The sequence below is a fragment of the Schistocerca serialis genome, chromosome 6 (assembly GCF_023864345.2).
Source record: "Schistocerca serialis cubense isolate TAMUIC-IGC-003099 chromosome 6, iqSchSeri2.2, whole genome shotgun sequence".
Taxonomy (NCBI): Eukaryota; Metazoa; Arthropoda; class Insecta; order Orthoptera; family Acrididae; genus Schistocerca; species Schistocerca serialis.
In genome coordinates this window covers 684,712,057-684,734,558 of record NC_064643.1, presented here as the reverse complement: position 1 = coordinate 684,734,558, position 22,502 = coordinate 684,712,057, and the positions used below count along the sequence as shown (strand labels likewise).

The 22,502-nt window shown below is 37.6% G+C and overlaps 1 protein-coding gene across 1 annotated transcript in view; it reads right to left on the bottom strand.

Annotated features, from left to right (window-relative positions):
• Positions 1-22,502, bottom strand: part of LOC126484386 (synaptic vesicle glycoprotein 2A-like) — a 187,428-nt gene that overhangs the window by 68,361 nt on the left and 96,565 nt on the right. The window contains exons 7-8 of the mRNA XM_050107880.1: positions 20,250-20,428; positions 11,623-11,794 (exon numbers count right to left, since the gene is read on the bottom strand). Of these exons, the coding sequence (XP_049963837.1) occupies positions 11,623-11,794; positions 20,250-20,428 (351 nt within the window). The remainder of the gene's footprint in view (positions 1-11,622; positions 11,795-20,249; positions 20,429-22,502) is intronic.

Here is a 22,502-nt window from a genome sequence, read left to right as displayed (position 1 = left end):
ATGATGGCGTCCTCTTGGGTAAAATATTCCGGAGGTAAAATAGTCCCCCATTCGGATCTCCAGGTGGGGACTACTCAGGAGGATGTCGTTATCAGGAGAAAGAAAACTGGCGTTCTACAGATTGGAGCATGGAATGTCAGATCCCTTAATAGGGCAGGTAGGTTAGAAAATTTAAAGAGGGAAATAGATAGGTTAAAGTTAGATATAGTGGGAATTAGTGAAGTTTGGTGGCAGGAGGAACAAGACTTCTGGTCAGGTGACTACAGGGTTATAAACACAAAATCAAATAGGGGTAATGCAGGAGTAGGTTTAATAATGAATAGGAAAATAGGAATGTGGGTAAGCTACTACAAACAGCATAGTGAACGCATTATTGTGGCAAAGATAGATACGAAGCCTACGCCTGCTACAGTAGTACAAGTTTATATGCCATCTAGCTCTGCAGATGACGAAGAAATTGAAGAAATGTATGATGATATAAAAGAAATTATTCAGATAGTGAAGGGTGCCGAAAATTTAATAGTCATGGGTGACTGGAATTCGGTAGTAGGAAAAGGGAGAGAAGGAAATGTAGTAGGTGAATATGGATTGGGGCTAAGAAATGAAAGAGGAAGCTGCCTGGTAGAATTTTGCACAGAGCAAAACTTAATCATAGCTAACACTTGGTTCAAGAATCATAAAAGAAGGTTGTATACACGGAAGAACCCTGGAGGTACTAAAAGGTATCAGATAGATTATATAATAGTAAGACAGAGATTTAGGAACCAGGTTTTAAATTGTAAGACATTTCCAGGAGCAGATGTGGACTCTGGCCACAATCTATTGGTTATGAACTGTAGATTAAAACTGAAGAAACTGCAAAAATGTGGGAATTTAAGGAGATGGGGTCTGGATAAACTGACTAAACCAGAGGTTGTACAGAGTTTCAGAGAGAGCATAAGGGAACAATTGACAGGAATGGGGGAAAGAAGTACAGTAGAAGAAGAATGGGTAGCTCTGAGGGATGAAGTAGTGAAGGCAGCAGAGGATCAAGTAGGTAAAAAGATGAGGGCTAGTAAAAATCCTTGGGTAACAGAAGATATATTGAATTTAATTGATGAAAGGAGAAAATATAAAAATGCAGTAAATGAAGCAGGCAAAAAGGAATACAAACGTCTCAAAAATGAGACCAACAGGAAGTGCAAAATGGCTAAGCAGGAATGGCTAGAGGACAAATGTAAGGATGTAGAGGCTTATCTCACCAGGGGTAAGATAGATACTGCCCACAGGAAAATTAAAGAGACCTTTGGAGATAAGAGAACCACTTGCATGAACATCAAGAGCTCAGGTGGAAACCCAGTTCTAAGCAAAGAAGGAAAAGCAGAAAGGTGGAAGGAGTATATAGAGGGTCTATACAAGGGCGATGTACTTGAGGACAATATTATGGAAATGGAAGAGGATGTAGATGAAGATGAAATGGGAGATACGATACTGCGTGAAGAGTTTGACAGAGCACTGAAAGACCTGAGTCGAAACAAGGCTCCCGGAGTAGACAACATTCCATTAGAACTACTGACGGCCTTGGGAGGAAACAGGCAAAATACCCTCAAACTTCAAGAAGAATATAATAATTCCAATCCCAAAGAAAGCAGGTGTTGACAGAAGTGAAAATTACCAAACTATCAGTTTAATAAGTCACAGCTGCAAAATACTAATGTGAATTCTTTACAGACGAATGGAAAAACTGGTAGAAGCCGACCTCGGGGAAGATCAGTTTGGATTCCGTAGAAATCTTGGAACACGTGAGGCAATACTGACCCTACGACTTATCTTAGAAGCTAGATTAAGGAAGGGGAAACCTACGTTTCTAGCATTTGTAGACTTAGAGAAAGCTTTTTACAATGTTGACTGGAATACTCTCTTTCAAATTCTGATGGTGGCAGGGGTAAAATACAGGGAGTGAAAGGCTATTTGCAATTTGTACAAAAACCAGATGGCAGTTATAAGAGTCGAGGGACATGAATGGGAATCAGTGGTTGGGAAGGGAGTGAGACAGGGTTGTTGTCTCTCCCCGAAGTTATTCAATCTGTATATTGAGCAAGCAGTGAAGGAAACAAAAGAAAAATTCAGAGTAGGTATTAAAATCCATGGAGAAGAAATAAAAGCTTTGAGGTTCGCTGATGACATTGTAATTCTGTCAGAGATAGCAAAGGACTTGGAAGAGCAGTTGAACGGAATGGATAGTGTCTTGAAAGGAGGATTTAAGATGAACATCAACAAAAGCAAAACGAGGATAATGGAATGTAGTTGAATTAAGTCGGGTGATGCTGAGGGAATTAGATTAGGAAATGAGACACTTAAAGTAGTAAAGGAGTTTTGCTATTTGGGGAGCAAAATAACTGATGACGGTCGAAGTAGAGAGGATATAAAATGTAGACTGGCAATGCCAAGGAAAGTGTCTGTGAAGAAGAGAAGAAATTTGTTAACATCGAGTATTGATTTAAGTGTCAGGAAGTAATTTTTTAAAGTATTTGTATGGAGTGTCGCCATGTATGGAAGTGAAACATGGACAATAAATAGTTTGGACAAGAAGAGAATAGAAGCTTTTGAAATGTGGTGCTACAGAAGAATGCTGAAGATTAGATGGGTAGATCACATAACTAATGAGGAAGTATTGAATAGGATTGGGGAGAAGAGAAGTTTGTGGCACAACTTGACTAGAAGAAGGGATCGGTTGGTAGGACATGTTCTGAGGCATCGAGGGATCACCAATTTAGTATTGGAGGGCAGCGTGGAGGGTAAAAATCATAGAGGGAGACCAAGAGATGAATACACTAAGCAGATTCAGAGGGATGTAGGCTGCAGTGCGTACTGGGAGAAGAAGAAGCTTGCACAGGATAGAGTAGTGTGGAGAGCTGCATCAAACCAGTCTCAGGACTGAAGACCACAACAAAAACAACAGCATCCTTGAGGTAAACATAAGGGTTAGGTCAGTGCCATTCTTTGCTTGGTTTAATACAGTACCAATACTACTCCAGCTTGCATTTGTGGTGATTATGGAAGCTGTGTTGGGCACTGTTGACCAGCTTCTTATGGATGCTGTGAATTGCACCAGTGATGGAGTGGCAGGGTAGTTGCCCATTTTGAGGACACCACAAAGCTTGCCAGCTACTATTTTTATCAATGGGTTCTGCAAGTAACACTGGTTTGGCACCATGCAACATATTTGATAGTGGCTGGCATGACATGCCAAGATGTAGAACAGCATCACGAGGAAGATTGTATACAGCTAATGGCTGGCAGGCTAGCCTCATACTGCTAATCAACAGGTTTGATAAAAGAAAACATGGCCTGTAATAGGCTGTAATATAGACAGTCTTTATTTAAATCACGTGTTTAGTTGGTTCCAATGACTTCAGAGACAGTCATTTTCATTTTTCAACATCATTTTCCCATTTTGCACTCTGCATTTACATTGAACTGACCTTTAAGTTATTTTAGTTTGTTTCATATTATGATAGTATCATATACTGTAATTCATGAATTACATGTTGTTCCCAGTATTGTTTCCTACACTTTTATCGCCAGTGCCATTTGGCTGCCTCACATGGTATATTGGTTGATAGATATTAAAAAGTTTCTAATCTTTTGGTACCCTTATGCATTTTCTAAAAAATGTTAGTGAATGCCACTTTAATGAATACTACTTTAACACCTAGTTTCTCTCATTAAGGAATTTTTTTACTCAATGTACATCATGGAATAGTCTCTATATGGGGTCTCTTAATTTTATTACTTGGTTCTACACATTTCTCTCAAATAATTTGATGAGTTCATTTCAGCACCCTTGTGTGTCCAATAAGGTGAACCCAGGAATGAGTGTCATTTATACTCGAAATCTTTTGCTTTTTTGTTACCTACTATCATGGCTTTTTTTGGTTTCTGTGTATGTATAAATAGCCTTCAGACACTGGTGATCGATGATATAAGGCATTTGTTAAGTCTGGCTCACCAGCAATTAATGGAGTGTTCATTTTTGAATATTTTGTGAAATTTGTATGTATTTCTTACATTAGAGTTAGTGTACTGTAAAAAATATTTTGTTATGTCTGTTTGTCCTTCTTATGTAGTCTCTGGTCACTGATCGTCTGATATAGAACACATCAACTAAGTCTGACATGCCAGCAATATATCTAATGTGTCCCTGACATTTTCTACCGATAGTGCTATAGCGTTTGGCCAGATGTGTATCTTTGACCACAAAATATCAGCTGCTGTTAGTTGTCAAGCTTTAGTACTTAGAGAATGTTCCCAATATGATGATTAGAGTTGTCATGTTAATGTGGATCCATTCACAATGTAAAGATGGAATACAAGACCTACTTTTTACTTGTAGTTAAAAATAATTTGACATTTATGACATGTAACACACAATATTACACATGTAAGAAGAAATTTTGCATGGTAAGGTGGTATGTTAATGTGGATTGTTTAATGTATATTACCAATAAAATTGAACAAGTTGACAAATTTCTAAGTGTTAGTAGCCCTCATATTTATCTTTTGAATGAACTAGGGTGCAAAACTGAAGAACTATGCAGCATTAATTTAAGTAATTATAAAACTGTCAGTGTCTATTGTAGGAAAAAACATAAAGGTGGTGGTGCTGGTATTTATGTCAAAAATAATGTCCAGTGCGAAAAAACTGATTGGATAGATAAACTTGTATGTGAGATGGTCTTTGAAATAGCTGCCATAAGAATACAGCTCAGACATAGCAGTTGAATAATAGCTAGCCTGTACAGATCCCCTAACAGTAACATGGAAGAATTCTTTTGCCATTTAGAGGAACTTATTGATAAACTCTCATCTCATAAAAAACAGACTATAATAGTAGGGGACGTGAACATTGACTCCTTAACTAATAGTGTAAGTTACCTTAGATATATTGATATATTACAGTCCTATAATTACAACCACGTGAATTCAACACCAACCAGAATTACAGGTGACTCTCAGACATGTATTGACCATGTTATTACAAACTTAAGTAAGGAGGACCTTGTAGTTGTAACTGTTGAGCACCACATTTCGGATCATAGTGCATTAGTCCTAGAGCTTCACACTGACAAAGAAATAGTATCTCATAAGGAACAATTTACTTATAAAAGAAAGCTTGACTATCATGCATTAAAGGAAAAACTGGCACACATAAACTGGTGTCAGGTAGGCCTATATGCAACAGAAGACATTAATGAAAAGTGGGAAATATTTTATACTACATTAACCCATTGTCTAAATCAAGAGTGCCCAAGGGTCAAAATACTAAAGAAAACTGACAGTTCCAGGAATCTTAAACTCCCCCCTAATGTGATGAAATTAAAGAATGACATGAATGATCTATATATATATTCTTTTTAAAGACACCAAACTGCAGTACTTTCAGTCTAAATACAAAGCCTGTAGAAAAACCTATAGGGAAGCACTTAAGACATTAAAGGCACAGAAGTATGCAGAACAGATGAGTCAATCCTATAATGTTAGCAAAACAGTGTGGAATATAGTAAAGAAGGAAAGTGGGGGGAATGACAAGGCATTGCGTAACAACATAATAATAAGGGACAATGAAAAATTGGTTAGTGACCCAAAAGAAGTATGCGAGAGATTCATAGATCAATTTAGTAAGATAGGTAAGGAGGATGTGATCAACCCACCGCAGGTGCTAAATCCCAGTAATGTCAGTAATTCGTTCTTCCTGAGGTGCGTTACAGAACAGGAAATCCTGAGAACCATTTCCAACTTAAAAGCAAGTACATCCAGTGGCTGGGATGACATCTCAGCCAAATTTCTGAAAGAATGCAGTAATGAGTTAATAAAGCCACTGCAACATTTAATAAACAGCTCTTTCAGACAGGGGTCATTCCCTGACTTGTTAAAAGTCACTGAAATAAGACCAGTGCATTAAAAGGGAAAACCTACTGATGTACAAAATTATAGGCCTATTTTATTGACATCAGAACTTAGTAAGTTGTTGGAAAGGCTATTTCTTGATCAAATGGAATCATTTTTCTCTAAGTACAATATATTAAAAAGTTCTCAACACGGTTTCAGGAAGGGCAAGTCTACAATAACAGCCATAGCCACATTTATACAAGCAGTATTGAATAAACTTCATGATGGAAACATAGTTATTGGCACCTTTCTAGACCTATCTAAGGCTTTTTATACTGTAAATCACTCCATTCTTCTACATAAGCTAGAAACTTATGGGGTCAGAGGAGTGGCATTAGATTTGTTAAGATCGTACCTTGCTGACAGGAGACACTGTGTTAAGTTGTATCATACAACCAGGGGACTTATACAAGCAGTAAAATCATCTTATAAAATTCTTAGCTGTGGAGTCCCTCAGGGAAGTATTATTGGGCCTTTTCTGTTCATTGTGTACATCAGTGATATAATAATTCCAAAAAATGCAGACCTCGTGAATTATGCCGACGGCAACTCCTTCATAAGCTGGGGCCCTACAAAACAGCTAGCAGTGCAAAATAATATGAAGAACACTAGCCTCATCACAGAATATATGACTAAAAATAAATTGGCATTAAATAAGGAAAAGACAATTCTAATGGAGTTTATGCTAAATTACAAATCAAGACAAGTGGATACTGAGCCAGAGTTATCAATTGAAACAATTGATAAACATAAATTCCTGGGTATTATAGTTGATGAACATCTTACATGGAAGGAGCACATCAGCTACATGTGTAAAAAAATCTCGTGTAATACCTACCTGCTAAAACACCTTTCTAGCATAATAGCGTCACCAGTCTTAAGACAAATCTATTTTGGTATTATACACTCCCACCTACAATACGGTATTGAGATTTGGGGCGGGGCACCAATGGTATACGTGGATAGGGCTTTTAGAGCCCAGAAGAGAGCAATTAGGATAATAACAAATATTAGTAAACCTCAGTCCTGTAGAGAATACTTCATTAAGTATAATATACTAACTGTGTATTCATTATATGTTCTAAGGACTATACTGTTTGTAAAAGAAAATTTGGAGCACAGTATAATAAATAGTGATATCCATAGTTATAATACAAGGAGGGAAGAGGATTACCACATAAAATTCAGAAATAAAAAAGCAACCGATCATAATCCATTTTCTGCTGGAAGATTTTTTTTACAACAGACTGCCAAATACCATAAAAATGTTAAAAGGAAACATATTTAAAATAAAATTAAAGCAGCTGTTAATTGCTAAATGTTTGTACTCCATCAAGGATTTTTAATGTTGTATGTACTTTATTTCTACTACTAAACTATTATTATTGTTCATGTATGTACTGACTGACCATGTCCACGACTGTAAAAGTTATTATGGACAAATAAACCATTATTATTATTATTATTATTATTTCTTATACATGGTGATGTATGGCAATGTATGCAATGTGACACTCTTCTATGTTGGTTTTACAGGAGAATGACAGCCCCTCTTAGAGAAATTGGGTTGTGGGAGAGAAACAAAGCAAATGTGCACCTGGTGCGTATCCCAGGAGTAATTGTTTACTAGGTTTCCTTTGACACCATCACAGGAGCAATTGAAAGCACATGCTGCAGTCAGCTCAAGATCATTGCTCACACTGGCACCTGCCTGGGTTCTGAGAGCATTATCAGTTCTTTCTGGAGACTGGTTGACACAGTGAGGCCAGGTAACTTCAGTCAAGAGGTCTTGGCACATCTGTTGAGCTACAGCATCATTCTGATAGATTGGGGCCCTTTGATCTGGAGATGAGTAGAGGGAGTTAAACCAGAGGCCTCACTGGTTCTGTGACCAGATCAACCTTAGATTCCTAGACCTAAACTAAATAATGCAGACTTGTGTGAAGTCACAGTAGGTATATCATGTGTCCACTGTACACAAATACAGTCTCTTGGGTTGCACAGCATGTGTGGAAAAAAAAAGAACCCACATCGACAGATAGTCAGATAAACCAATTATTACAGAATACCAGATGACAAACCAAAGAGTGAGAATGTCAGATATTAATTGTCAACTGCCATAGTTTTTGCAGTAATGTCCATTAGCTCATGTCTCTCATTGGAAGATGCCGGACACCACATCTCATTATGAACTGAGAGTTGAAAACCAAAGTAGAGAGTAGAGGAGTTTTCAATAATACGTGAAATGTATATTGGAAAAATAGATTAGATCCTCAGACGGATGAGTGTCTACAGCAACAACCAGAGGCATTAAATCTAGAAACATTGAAAGAGAATCTGAGTGTGAACTAATAGGGACAAGAGTAACTGTGTTTAGTGGACTTGGTTATTAATTGGATATTTCTATTGACCACTAGAGTCAGACACATTGGTATTAGTGTCATTCATAGATGACCTTAATGTGATAGCCCAGAAATATCCTGAGGATATGGATACAGTATGTGTTGATTTTAACATGCCCATGATCATGTGGGAAAACTATGTGCAAATCAGTGGCAGTAAGGACATACAGTCTTGTGAAATGACACTGAATACATTGTCTGACAACTGTCTTCAACAACTACTCTGACAACCTACATGTGAAATAGTAGTTGAGACCTCCTGACTTGTAAACAGACCTGGTCTTTCTGAAGTGTTACCACCAATGAGAGAGAGATAAGTGACCAAGATGCGTGTCTGTGTGGGTGGGGGGGAATTGAACTGATATACAGTCACTATAACTTTGCAAATGTTTAACAGTTATATGAACATGCACATTACTTCTGAAGAAAAACAGGTATTGTGCTCAGTATGATAGGGTGCTTATGAACAGTGATAATTGTTTCCTACACTATTTAAGGATTTGCAAATACGCAGTCCAAATGGTCAGATACTTTATGAAAATGCAGTCCAAATGGTCAGATACTTTATGAAAGTAATTGCAAGTTATTTATGAAAATCCAAGCAGGATTTCATTAAGTAATAAATTTGGTTGTGCGTGGTAGCTCATGATATCTCATCTTTAGCTTAGTTTTACTTGTGTGGTGTTCTGACAAGGTTTGTTTTGTGGGGCACTCAACTGCATGGTCATCAGCACCCGTACAAAGTCCTGATTTTTATACAGTCCTATTTTTTCACAGTTCAATCTAGCCATTGTCCCTAATGATGATGATGATGATGACAACACAAGCATCCAACCCCGGGCAGAGAAAATCCTCAACGTGGCTGCGAATCGAACCCAGGACCCCGTGTCCAGAGGCAGCCTCAATCAAGGCAGGTGTGTTGGTGTGGAGTCTGTCATGAGTACCACTAGGTATTAGTTTGTTTTCAAAACTTATACAATCTAAGTGATCAAAGACATTGGCAATCTCACAAAAAATGCCAGCAGGAATTAAAACAGATTATTGGAGAAAAACCTCTAACACATCTTGTCAGGTGTGAGATCTGTTCAGAAAAGAGTCCCTTTATTCTGTTGTGCACTTCTTATCAATAAAAATTGATAACTGAAATAGATGATTGTAGCTCTGTCTTGAGGGCAGTTTCTGCAGCTGGCCTGACTTCTGTATTTGTCTGACTTACAGTACAGATGGTTTGAAAATGGACACAGGTGTCCGAAACTAGTCACCATCAAGGAATACAACAGATACTTCTCAATGCAACTTATGACAATGTTTATTTCAATAACAAGACAAGTTGCAGACCTATTTTTCACCTGCAGTGTGCTGAAAGTTCATAAAAATTGGTGAGACTGAGGGTAATGAATTTACTCATTTTCATTATATTATTGTAAAAACAAAGATGATGTAACTTACCAAACGAAAGCGTTGGTATGTTGATAGACACACAAACAAACACAAACACACACACAAAATTAAAAGCTTTCGCAACCCATGGTTGCCTCATCAGGAAAGAGGGAAGGAGAGGGAAAGACGAAAGGATGTGGGTTTTAAGGGAGAGGGTTAGGAGTCATTCCAATCCTGAGAGCGGAAAGACTTACCTTAGGGGGAAAAAAGGACAGGTATACACTTGCACACACACACGCATATCCATCTGCACTCATACAGACACAAGCAGACTTAAATTGAGAGCAACCACTCTTTCTTTGATTTTTTCCATAAAACAGGCCAATAAAGTTTGAAGATGATTTATGAAGGAATTAAAATTACTTACCAGTTTAAAAGATTTATTAGGAAATTCTGCCTCTGACAGTATTATGAAAGGGATAGATTGCTACTAGTGGAGATGTTGCATCATAGATAGGCACAACAAAAAGGCTGTCAAACAAGTAAGCTTTCAGCCAAAAAGCCCTTCATTGGAATTAGGCAAAACACACACACACACACACACACACACACACACACACACACACACACACACACACATGTCTGCTTGTGTCTGTATGAGTGCAGATGGACATGTGTGTGTGTGCGAGTGTATACCTGTCCTTTTTTCCCCCTAAGGTAAGTCTTTCCACTCCCGGGATTGGAATGACTCCTTACCCTCTCCCTTAAAACCCACATCCTTCCCTCTTTCCTGATGAGGCAACCGTGGGTTGTGAAAGCTTGAATTTTGTGTGTGTGTGTGTGTATATGTGTTTGTTTGTGCGTCTATCAACATACCAATGCTTTCGTTTGGTAAGTTACATCATCTTTGTTTTTAGATATATTTTTCCCACGTGGAATGCTTCCCTCTTTAATATTTATATCATCACATTATTGAATATAATAGAGGGAAACATTCCACGTGGGAAAAATACATCTAAAAACACAGATGATGTGACTTACCAAACGGAAGTGCTGGCAGGTCGATAGACACACAAACAAACACAAACATACACACGAAATTCAAGCTTTCGCAACAAACTGTTGCCTCATCAGGAAAGAGGGAAGGAGAGGGAAAGACGAAAGGATGTGGGTTTTAGGGAGAGGGTAAGGAGTCATTCCAGTCCCGGGAGCGGAAAGACTTACCTTAGGGGGAAAAAGGACAGGTATACACTCGCACACACACACATATCCATTCGCACATACACAGGCACAGGCAGACATTTGTAAAGGCCACAAATGTCTGCCTGTGTCTGTGTATGTGTGGATGGATATGTGTGTGTGTGTGTGTGTGTGTGTGTGTGTGTGTGTGTGTGTGTGTGTACCTGTCCTTTTTTCCCCCTAAGGTAAGTCTTTCCGCTCCCAGGATTGGAATGACTCCTTACCCTCTCCCTAAAACCCACATCCTTTCGTCTTTCCCTCTCCTTCCCTCTTTCCTGATGAGGCAACAGTTTGTTGCAAAAGCTTGAATTTCATGTGTATGTTTGTGTTTGTTTGTGTGTCTATCGACCTGCCAGCACTTCCGTTTGGTAAGTCACATCATCTGTGTTTTTAGATATATCATTATATTATTGGTTTTACTAGTGTACACTGCACTTGTTTCAGTAGACAAATGCATGAGCTAAGCCACAAGCTATTACCTGAAGACAATGTACAAAACCAGAAACTGCCATTATTAAAGGTATTGATATAGTAACTATAATTTAGCCAAGAACAAGTGCAGCAATCAACTGACTGTACCAGGACTTGCTTCTGATGAATATGTGATTTACTATATCAAGTGACACAGGCATATTAATATTTTTAACATTATTATGTTATTATACATTACCACTCCACAGAATTCTTCATTTGAGGTTGTGGAAGAGGTTGAAACACCAGTAAATGATATCATTTCACACATTGACACAGATTCATTAGTGTTATTCATAAATTTGTGGTGTTCTATGTACTCCTCAGCTGATGCAAACATCTGCGGTAGCCAAAGACGTATAGTATTCACACTAAAAAGTAAAAAAGGTACTAACTAGAAAAACTTGAAGCCAAATGGACATGCATGGTAATTAAAAAGTCTCACTGCTTTCTTTGTCCTTTACAACAAATATGTAGATCTATCTTTGTTCAACAAAAATGTTCAAATATATTGTAATAAATTTCAGAAGATATTACAAACATGCCTGGAAGCTGAAGAAATATTGCACTAATTACTAAAATTTATACACTTCTTTTTATTTTAGACACAGTCACACAATGTAAACAGAATGATAATCAATTTTAGCTATAAATAGCTCATATGGTTGCTCTGTTCATCAATGAATGACGTGCTTTGTCATGTTCTGGAGTAGAAAGAAGTGTATAACATGTAAATCACTATTCTCCATAGATAGTATGTAATTTTTTTCCAAATACTAGTATTTATTCAAATAAATATTATTCCATTTGTACAGAAATTAGATAAAGATACATAACAGATCAGGACACACACATACACATAAAAACTAGAGTAGTCTATTTCATAGACAATTTTTCCCCTGACATACACATACTTCTAACTAGAGCAGCATCATTCATTCCCTTCACTTTGTCCTCTGGGGTAAGTACTCATACTTTCATTTCTGCTAACTCAGTATAACTGTGTATAATATAGTGTTATAATAATGTGTGTTGTCCAAATTATTGAGCTGTGGTGTATATGTATGCAAATATATATCTCTCAGTGAAAAATAATGGTAAACAGGAACAATTTAGGCTCATTTTACAATGTTTATTTCCTTGAAATATGTACTGTGTAAATTAATAAAAAAGTAGAGAAGAGGTGGTAAAAGTGGTAACCTTGCAATATGAGGTTAATATGACTGTAATCTGCAACAATGTATTTTGGAAGAGATTTACCAACACTAATTAAGTTAACTGTAAATAAAAATTTTGTAAGTGGTACTCTTAGCAAGACAGCTAATAGAAAAAACTGTTTAAATTACCTTCAACTACACTGAAGAGCCAAAGAAACTGGTACACCTGTCTAACATCGTGTGGGGCACCTGCTAGCATGCAGAAGTGCCACAACATGACATGGCATGGACTCAGCTAATGTCTGAAGTAGTGCTGGAGAGAACTGACACTGTGAATCCTGCATGGCTGTCCATAAATCCGTAAAAGTATGAGGGGTGGAGATCTCTTCTGAACTGCATGTTGCAAGGCATCCCAGATATGCTCATTGATGTTCATATCTGGGAAGTGTGGTGGCCAGCGGAAGTGTTTAAACTCAGAAGAGTGTTCCTGGAGCCATTATGTAGCAATTCTGGTCATGTGGGGTGTCACTTTGTCCTGCTAGACTTGCCCAAGTCTGTCAGAATGCACAATGGATATGAATGGATGCAGGTGGTCAGGCAGGATGATTACGTACGTGTCACTTTTCAGAGTTGTATCTAGACGTATGAGGGGTCCCATATCACTCCAACTGCACATGTCCCACACCATTAAAGAGCCTCCACCAGCTTGAACAGTCCCCTGTTGACATGCAGGGTCCCTGGATTCATGAGGTTTTCTCCATAACCATACATGTTCATCTGCTCAATACAATTTGAAACGAGACTCATCTGACCAGACAACATGTTTCCAGTCATCAATAGTCCAATGTCGACATTGATGTGCCCAGACAAGGCATTAAGTTTTGTGTCATGCAGTCGTCAAGGGACACGAGTGGGCTGGCTCCGAAAGCCCATATTGATGATGTTTCGTTGAAGAGTTCGCACGATGACACTTGTTGATGGCCCAGCATTGAAATCTGCAGTAATGTGCAGAAAGGTTTCACTTTGTCACATTGAATGATTCTCTTCAGTTGTTATTGGTCCCAATCTTGCAGGATCTTTTTCCAGCCACAGCGAAATCAGAGATTTGAAGTTTTACCAGATTCCTGATTTTCAAGGTACACTCGTGAAATGGTTGTACGGAAAAATCCCCTTTTAATCACTACCTTGGAGATGCTTTCTCCCATTGCTCATGCACTGGCTGTAATACCACATTCACACTCACTTACATCTTGATATCCTGCCATAAAGCTGATCCAACAACTGTGCCAGACACTTGCTTCTTATATAGGTGTTGCCGACCACAGCACTTTATTGTGCCTGTTTACATACCTCTGTATTTGAATACACATTCCTATAGCAGTTACTTTCACACTTCAGTATATAAACTGAGTCTCAGAAATTAAAAAAAAAAATGATTGTAATATGTTTCATTTAGGCAAAATTATACACTGGAGAATACTGATGTCTGGTATTAATATAAGAACATTAAATACAACAACTTTGACTGATAAATGTGAATACATCATAGTTCTCATGAAAATGAGGTCAGAGATTGTTGGACTGAATGAATCAAAGTTGAATAAGAATGGAAATAAAATTATTATAGAACTAATATGAAGTTTGCAAGTTTCTGGCTAAATGAACTTTTAGATCATACAATGTATGTTCAAAAAGTAATAGAAATTCTGTTATTTTGCATGCTGTATTAGTCAGATTCACTATGACCTCCGATATGCACCATCCATTTCCATGTTCTGGTCACACCACATTTTCACATTCTTGTCACAGTCTAGAAGAACATTGTCAAGAGTTACAGAAGGTAATAAACGAAAGCAAATTCAATTACAAGGTGATAATAGAAGTTTTGAATGTGAAAGTAGGACAAAAACCATAGAATGACTTGTTAGCAGGAAACCTCACTTATCATTTCAGAAATGAGAGGTCATACATTAGTAGAATTTCCAAAGACGAACAGTGGGTTTGTTCCTTCCTGGATAAAACAAAGAGAAAATTGGACCAAATGGAACTAAAATAGTTGACTGTTTTTTATGAATCATTAAAGAAATTGTATTTGATGTAATAGTTGTAGCTGACTTCTGAATTTCAAGTGACCATAGACTTGTAACATGCAACAAACAAAAAGATAAAAAGGTAGAAAGAAACTGATTTTTTGGGCAGGAAGTCATAAATGACAATCAGAATTCATTAAAAAATGCAGGTGTATCAGATAAAATTAAGCACAAAATTCAGTATCATAAAAAGAAATGTTATACACATAAAAACAAAAGAGAAACTTCCATTTTAGTTAAAACTTCTGGAATGAGAGACAGTTGATGTATAAAAGCATTCCCTAACATTTCATCTCCAATTGTGACAGACATCTTCAGAAGTAATACAGCGACTGCATCAAGAGTTAAGAGGTCTCAGAATTTTTAGCAATACATAGGCGGCATTCCTGTTCCCCACATTATGCCAACTGCATGATTATCTTTGGCTTGTGCTACTGTTCTCTATTAAAAGCAATCAATCATCACTATGATGGTGAAAAGTCGATATCCATATTTTAACTAATTTAACACCTCCTTCTTTTCTGTTAAAATTATTATGGCATTCATAAATCTCTGTGATCTCTCTACACATATGCACATGATAATGTGTAGTCTTTGCTAAAATGCTCATTTCACTGAATTCTCAATCATGATTTCCATCTCAGAAAAGAATGTTCTGCTAAGGCTGATTTGTCTATACGTCTGAGGTATCAGTTCCTTGGGTGTTAAGCTAAGCAGGTGTTAATACTTCCTCCTTGTGGTTCCCATGTATTCTTGCCCACAACCTGGAATTTAGCTCTTCTTATGTATTCATTGATTCAACTCCATACTTGGCCAAAACTTTCCCAATGTAAATCATAACCTTGTCAATAAATGGGATGGAAAATTTCCTATTTGGTGGTGGTTGTTCCTCATTAGTCCTGGCTTTTGCTCTTCTAGGTTGAAGTGCTTGATCCACCTCCTTACTGGAGTAACCATTTTTCTTAAAGGTCATATGCAAGCGATTAAGATCATTTTGCAAATAAATCACCTCATAAATTTTTAGCTGTATCCACCAAGGTTCTAATTAGAATTCTTTTTTTCTGTTTTGGGAGATGATTAGATTCCTTATGGCAGCATCTATCAGTGCATATAGCTGTCCTGTACACCTTATGGCCTAAAACCCAACCTATGATCACAGCTATATCCAGGAAATGAAGTTGCCCATTGCTCTCTTTCTTCATCGTAAATTGAATTTTTGGCTTGATGCTATTGAAATGTAGCAAGAAGACATTCAACACCTCTTCTCCACATGTCAATACAAAAAAGGTATCATGGACTTAGCAGTATCACTTTGCTGATCTTTTGTTGGCTGCCTGCAATGCCTGCTCAAAAATCTTCACAAACAAATTGCCAACAACTGGACTATGAGGGCTGTCCATGGTAAACCTGTCAATTTGCTCACAAAATTCATTGTTCCTCTGGAAACAGGTTTTAGCGAGAAACTGTCTAAATAAAACTACTATATTGATCTGAGAAATATCTACTATATACAAAATAGCTTCATTCACAGGGAACATCACAATAAGGACACAATATCACAGCTGATCAGGAAATCACTTGAGCCCATGTTAATATCTTTTAGTTTTTCAATAAAATACACTGAGTTTTTAATATAACTGTCAGCTCTGCTCGTGTGTGGTTGGAGCAATGAGGCTAGATATCTGGTGTAATGGTACTTGAATTATGCAACCATTATGGCACCTCACCTGAACCTCTCGATACTAGCTATATTCTACTGTGTTTCTGCAAAGTAGTTAACTTATTTCTGAGACAAAATTCAGATTTGATTTCATTTGTGATACATCGATATATTTATATTGCAATGATATTATTCTTATGTGTATACTTTCTTTTGTCACTATGATCTTTGACGTACTTGTAACTCTGATTTTTGGGTGCGTAAGCGATAGTTAGTTAGTTGTTGAGTTGTTAGAGAGTTGGACCTTGAGACAGTCAAGTGTTGGATGTCATGTTGGAAAGAAGCATAACGTAGTCCGCTTATAAAATGTGAACTTTAACAGTGACTGTGAGAGAGATGTTTTCAAGTATGTTTTGTATTGTGAAGTGATGTTTGTGTGTTATGTGATATTGCAATAAAAGCAATTCAAAGGAAGTGTAACTTAATTTTGGAGTGCTGATTATTTTTTTACATCACCATTGTCCAGCAAAAGTGTAATCTTCAAGGATGGTTTGTGAAGCGCATCTACATAACTTTTGAATATAGCAGAATAAAACCTAGGCCTCTTTGCATCCGAGCTTGGAATCATAACCACCTAGATTTTTAACGATTGAGCCATGATTTTATGACGAGACCAGCGTGTGAAACACAAAAAGATGAGTGCCTAGTTTTTTGATTATTACATGAAATGACTTTATTAACTGTGCTCTAATAACACCTGCCACATAATAACTTAGTTGTTGCCCAAAAATGCAGTATTTAGCAACGTGAGCAACACCACAATTGTTACTAAATTCTGACCTTTGTTGTGGTAGGGTTGTTAGACTGGCCACCTTCTGTGCACTCAAAATAGGTCTCACAGCCTGAAAGTTTAATTTAAAGTTAACACTGGCCATGGATGTATACACTGTGAGGTTAAAAGGCAAAATTGACAATATTATGAAAATGATAGATTGCTACTTACCATATAGTGGAGATGTTGAGTCACAAACTGGCACCACAAAAAGGCTGCTACACAAGTAATTTTTCGGCCAAAGACCTTCTTGTGAAGTAGACAACACACACGACTGCCTATTTTTGTGCCCTAAAATGAGGAGTATCCAACTCACTGTCCTTCCAATCCCTCTCACAGCAGTATTCTGCTGCCCACTGAACCTATGCAATGTCCTTGTCCATTCCTACTTCACCCCTGCTCCTAACCCCTTCCCTCATGGGTCATATCCCTGCAGTAGACCTAAATGCAAGACTTGTCACATACAACCTCCTTCCAGTAACAAGCATTACCTATTCTGTCAAAGGCAGGACAACCTGTGGAAGCAGTCATGTGATCTAAAAGCTAAGATGCAACCACAGTGCTACAGTCTACGTGGACACATGACACCCGACAAGATATCTGTCTGTATGAATAGCTACAGACAAACTGTGGCCAAGAAACAGTTGGACCACCCGTGAGCTGAGCATGCTGGCCAACACAGCATTCTTCATTTCAATTATTGCTTCACATCATGTGTCGTCTTGATCTTTTCTACCAGCACCAGCTTTTCTGAACTGCTCAGGTAGCAATATATCCTACTTTCCCATTACCCTCCTAGCCTCAACCTTCATTAGTATTTGTCCGTCCCTGTTGGCACTTCAGCACTGCACAGCCCTCTACTCCATCAATGTACTCAGAGTCTTCTTACTTATCTCCTTTTCTACTCTCTACCTCCCCCCCCCCTCCTCCCCCTCTGCCCTCCATCTAACCTCCTGACTGCACCAGCTGCCCTATCCTCTTCCCATCACATCCCTGTATACTCCCACAAGCAGCAGTTTACCATTCCCCGCACCTACCCTGCTATTACTCCCCCTCTGTCTCCTCCTTACCCCCATCACCCAAATTGCTTCTCCCATCATGGGCAGTTGCTCGCAGTCTGGCATTGGCAGTCACACGCAGTGGTCGTGTCTGTGAGTTGTGTTTGTGTGAGTGTATGTGTGTTGTCTATTTTGGGAAAAGGCCTTTTGCCAGAAAGTTCACTTGTTTAGCAGTCTTTTTGTTGTGCCTGTATGTGTTTCAGCATCTGCACTGTATGGTGAGTAGTAATCTATCCTTTTCATACGAGGGGCGTTTCAAAGGTCTGTGCAAAAATAAAAACTACTTATGTGTTTGGGGTAAACCTTTTTTATTTTTGACATAGTTTCCTTTTAGACTTATACACTGTGTCCAGTGCTGTTTCAATTTGTTGATCCCTTCCAAATAATAGGACCTGTCCATGTCTGCAAAATAGCTATTAGTTGCTGCAATCACCTCCTTGTTTGAATAAAATCTTTGTCCCGCCACCCATTTCTTCAAATTGGGGAACTAATAGTAGTCCGAGGGAGCCAAGTGTGGAGAATAGGGGAGATGTGAAATGAGTTGGAATCCTATTTCCATTAATTTTGTGACCACAACTGCTGAGATGTGTGCTGGTGTATTGTTGAGATGGAAAAGGACTTTTTTGAGGTCTAATCTCTGGCGTTTTTCTTGCAGCTCGGTTTTCAAATGGTCCAATAACAATGAATAATATTCACCTTTTCCAGATAGTTGATGAGGATTATCCCTTGCAAATCCCAAACGGCAGTCGCGATAACCTTTTCGGCCTAAGGAATGGTCTTCACCTTTTTTGGTGCAGATTCTCTCTTGGTAACCCATTGTTTAGATTGTTGTTTGGTCTTAGGAGTATAGTAATGTATCTATGTTTCATCCACAGTGACAAAACGATGCTTAAAGTCCTGTAGATTCTTCCTGAACAGCTGCAAACTATCCTTGCAACACTTCACATGATTTCGTTTTTGATCAAGCGTGAGTAATTGTGGAACCCATCTTGCAGATAGCTTTCTCATGTCCAAATGTTTATGCAAAATATTATGTACCCATTCATTCGAGATGCCCACAGCACTAGCAATCTTGCACACTTTAACTCTTCTGTCTTCCATCACCATATCATTATCAATGATTTCTGGAGTCATAACCTCCACAGGGCGTCCAGAACGTTCAGCATCACTTGTGCCCATATGGCCACTCTTAAAATTTTGAAACCACTTATAAACTGTTCTAATCGAAGGTGCAGAGTCACCGTAATGTTTATCAAGCTTCTCTTTAGTCTCCTGAGGCGTTTTGCCTTTCATAAAGTAATGTTTAATCACCACACGAAATTCTTTTTCGTCCATTTTTTTGACAATCGCTTGACTTCCTTGATTCTCACGAATGCCAAACACAAAGAAATAGACCAATATGGCTGAAACTTGGGGTGTGTTCTTTCCAAGGATGCTACTAACTGAACGATTTCAATATGCGCCAGTGGTGCCATCTCTCAGACTTTGCATGGACTTTTCAAATGCCCCTCGTAATATTGTCATTATTCCATCATGGATTTTCCAGTATTTAAAAGGCAAAATTGTTTAACAAAAGTGTTGCATAGCTAAAATTACAAAATGTACATTTCAAGATGTGAGGTAACAGTTTACTTCCACTAACATATATCTTTTGAAATTATCATGATGAGGAAAATAAAAGAAATTATAGCTCACAAGGAGGTTTACCAAAAGTAATTCTTTCCATGTATCATCAAGAATGGAATGGAAAAGGGACAAAATGGTAGTGTTACCAAAATTACCTTTCACCACACACCACACACAGAAAGTTGCCTTGCAGAATATACATGCAGATGTAGATGTAGAACTGTTGTAAATAATGGCTTTAATTAACAGAGAAGGTACTGCTTTTGGGAGAGCATCTTTCTTTTCTTTTATACTAAGCAGATACTAATTATATTCCTTATTTTTGAAATTATTGACTGTATTCATATTGACCAAAGGTAACATAATTTTACAGCATGCCTAAAAATCTACTTCAGAAACTTACCTGAGTAATGTAGAAAACTGAATTATGACAATCATGATTGTTCTATTCCGTAAAGGTTTCACTAACAGTCGCTTTGCTTCTTCCAGACCAGACCTTATCTGTGAGCAAGTACTCTTTCTATTGTCAGTGCTTGTTGATAACTCCATGTTTACGCAACTTTCATCTGCTAACTTCTTAACCTAAGACAGATATGGAGGAAAAAAGTGAAATACTCCAAATCACTAATTGTACTAAAGAAAAAAGTACATATTATTCAAAAATTTTCGTGGAACACAGAAAAAGCAAGAGAGAAAGAACTTTGCATAAAAATTATAAAAATGAGTATTCACTTGCAGAGAATGAAATACAGAATTTGATGCCTAGAAATGTCAAAATACTTAGAGGGTGAATTAACATAAAAATTACTTGGAACAAACATAAATTGTAAACAAATCGTGATGGGAAGCAGTCCTACAAATGGACAAACCTACCTATTGGTACAGTACATTAAACAATTTGCCGGAGAACTGGCTACAAAGTCAGGGCATGAAAACATAAAACAGGCAAATTAAGAAACACTTTAGCAACTAGGTGTCATAACCAGTATAATACAAAATACACAGCGACACAATGTACAATCACATTATAATAAAGGGACAAAGCAGATAGGAAACAGCATCGGCCATTTGAAGTAGACTGTGGGTCAACTACACTGGAGAAAAGGTTGAAATCCTTTGAAATAATTTCTATTTTTTAGTTGGAGCTGATAATTAAGTAAATTTTCTCTACCAATAATAAGATGTTTAAAAATTTGCAGTTCTTCACGGGTGTCTAATTTACATCCTCTGACTTCCTTATGCAGAGGTTCTGCATCTTTTAGAGGCTTGGGACCATGGGCCATTTGGACAAGATGTTCAGCAAATATAGATCCTCATGTTCCATCACTGCTTTTAGTTGGCAGATGCTCTTTAAACCTAACAGACAGGGCCCTTCCTGTCTGGCCAATGTAATAACAGGGACATTCAGCACAAGTGATCTACATCTGTTTAAGGACTCTGTCCGATACTTTGCAATATCTAAAAGTCTAGATTCTGTGTGCATGTCTGCAACCCAGTGGTTCCTCTATGGGGTGAGTAGCAATCTGACCTATATTACATTGTCATTCTGTTCTGGATTTTCAGTTGTTTGGTTCAATTTCTGCAATATCCATACACTGTTCGAATAAGCAAAACTTGTGATTTTTGCTGTAGTGATATATCAAATTCTTCATTTTTGCATTTGAAGCATCTCAAGTTTGATAGAAAATATTGAATACATATTCTTTAATTCTGATGGTTTAGTCCAGACTTTGCTTTGTTAGGAACTGTTTTCAACTGCAACTATACTTATGCTGAAGCTCTGTCTGTCTGAAGAATTTATTCTTGAATAGAGTTGTTGAAAAAACTGGAAACCACTGAAATCAATTGAATACTGCTTTTATAAGGTTCGATGCCTATGGTAATTATCCATAGAAATAGTCTCTTAGTAGAAGTTTTCAGATGTAAACTCTGTCACTTGTGGTTCAAACTAAGACACACTGCATGGTCCTCCACTCTGTATGCAGTAAATATCAGTGCACAAGATTGCCACTCCCAAATATAAGTTCATATTTCCACTGTTCAGTAATTTAGAAGGTGGACTGTAAGTCACCAAGAACATACTTGCACCCATAAATTATTTGTCAGAATACAGTAGTTATTAATTGAGTACCTAAACTATTCATTTATTTCTCTGTTTTATTTTTGGATGTATCTGGCCTTTTATAGTGGACTTCAAACAAAAAATTTCAAAAATTAATTAAAAGACCATTAGTTAAGTATTTGTATTTATTGCCTGCAATATTTATGGATCTGTAGATGGAATGCCAGTCACAGCACCCACAATCATTGCTTTAACACAACAGATCGTGGCTAGAGTAACAGAATGTAATATAATCTTGAATTACTATGACTTTATCATAGATTGCAGCAGTGCCTGCATTTGAATTAATTGCTAACTTAGTAGCCAATGCATTAATGGCAAAAGTCAGTACCAAAGATCTGTGAACCAGGTCAGAGTTATTGGGATAATATATTCTTTGTCTCTGTAGTGCAATATTGTTATAAGCTCTTTCACACTATTCTGTGGCCTTAAGAGAGTATCACTTTGGTACTAATAATACTGTTGCATTGTTCTATAGCTTGAAACATATTTGGGTTCCATCACTGTTGTTATGAACTGCAGTGTCTACCTGGC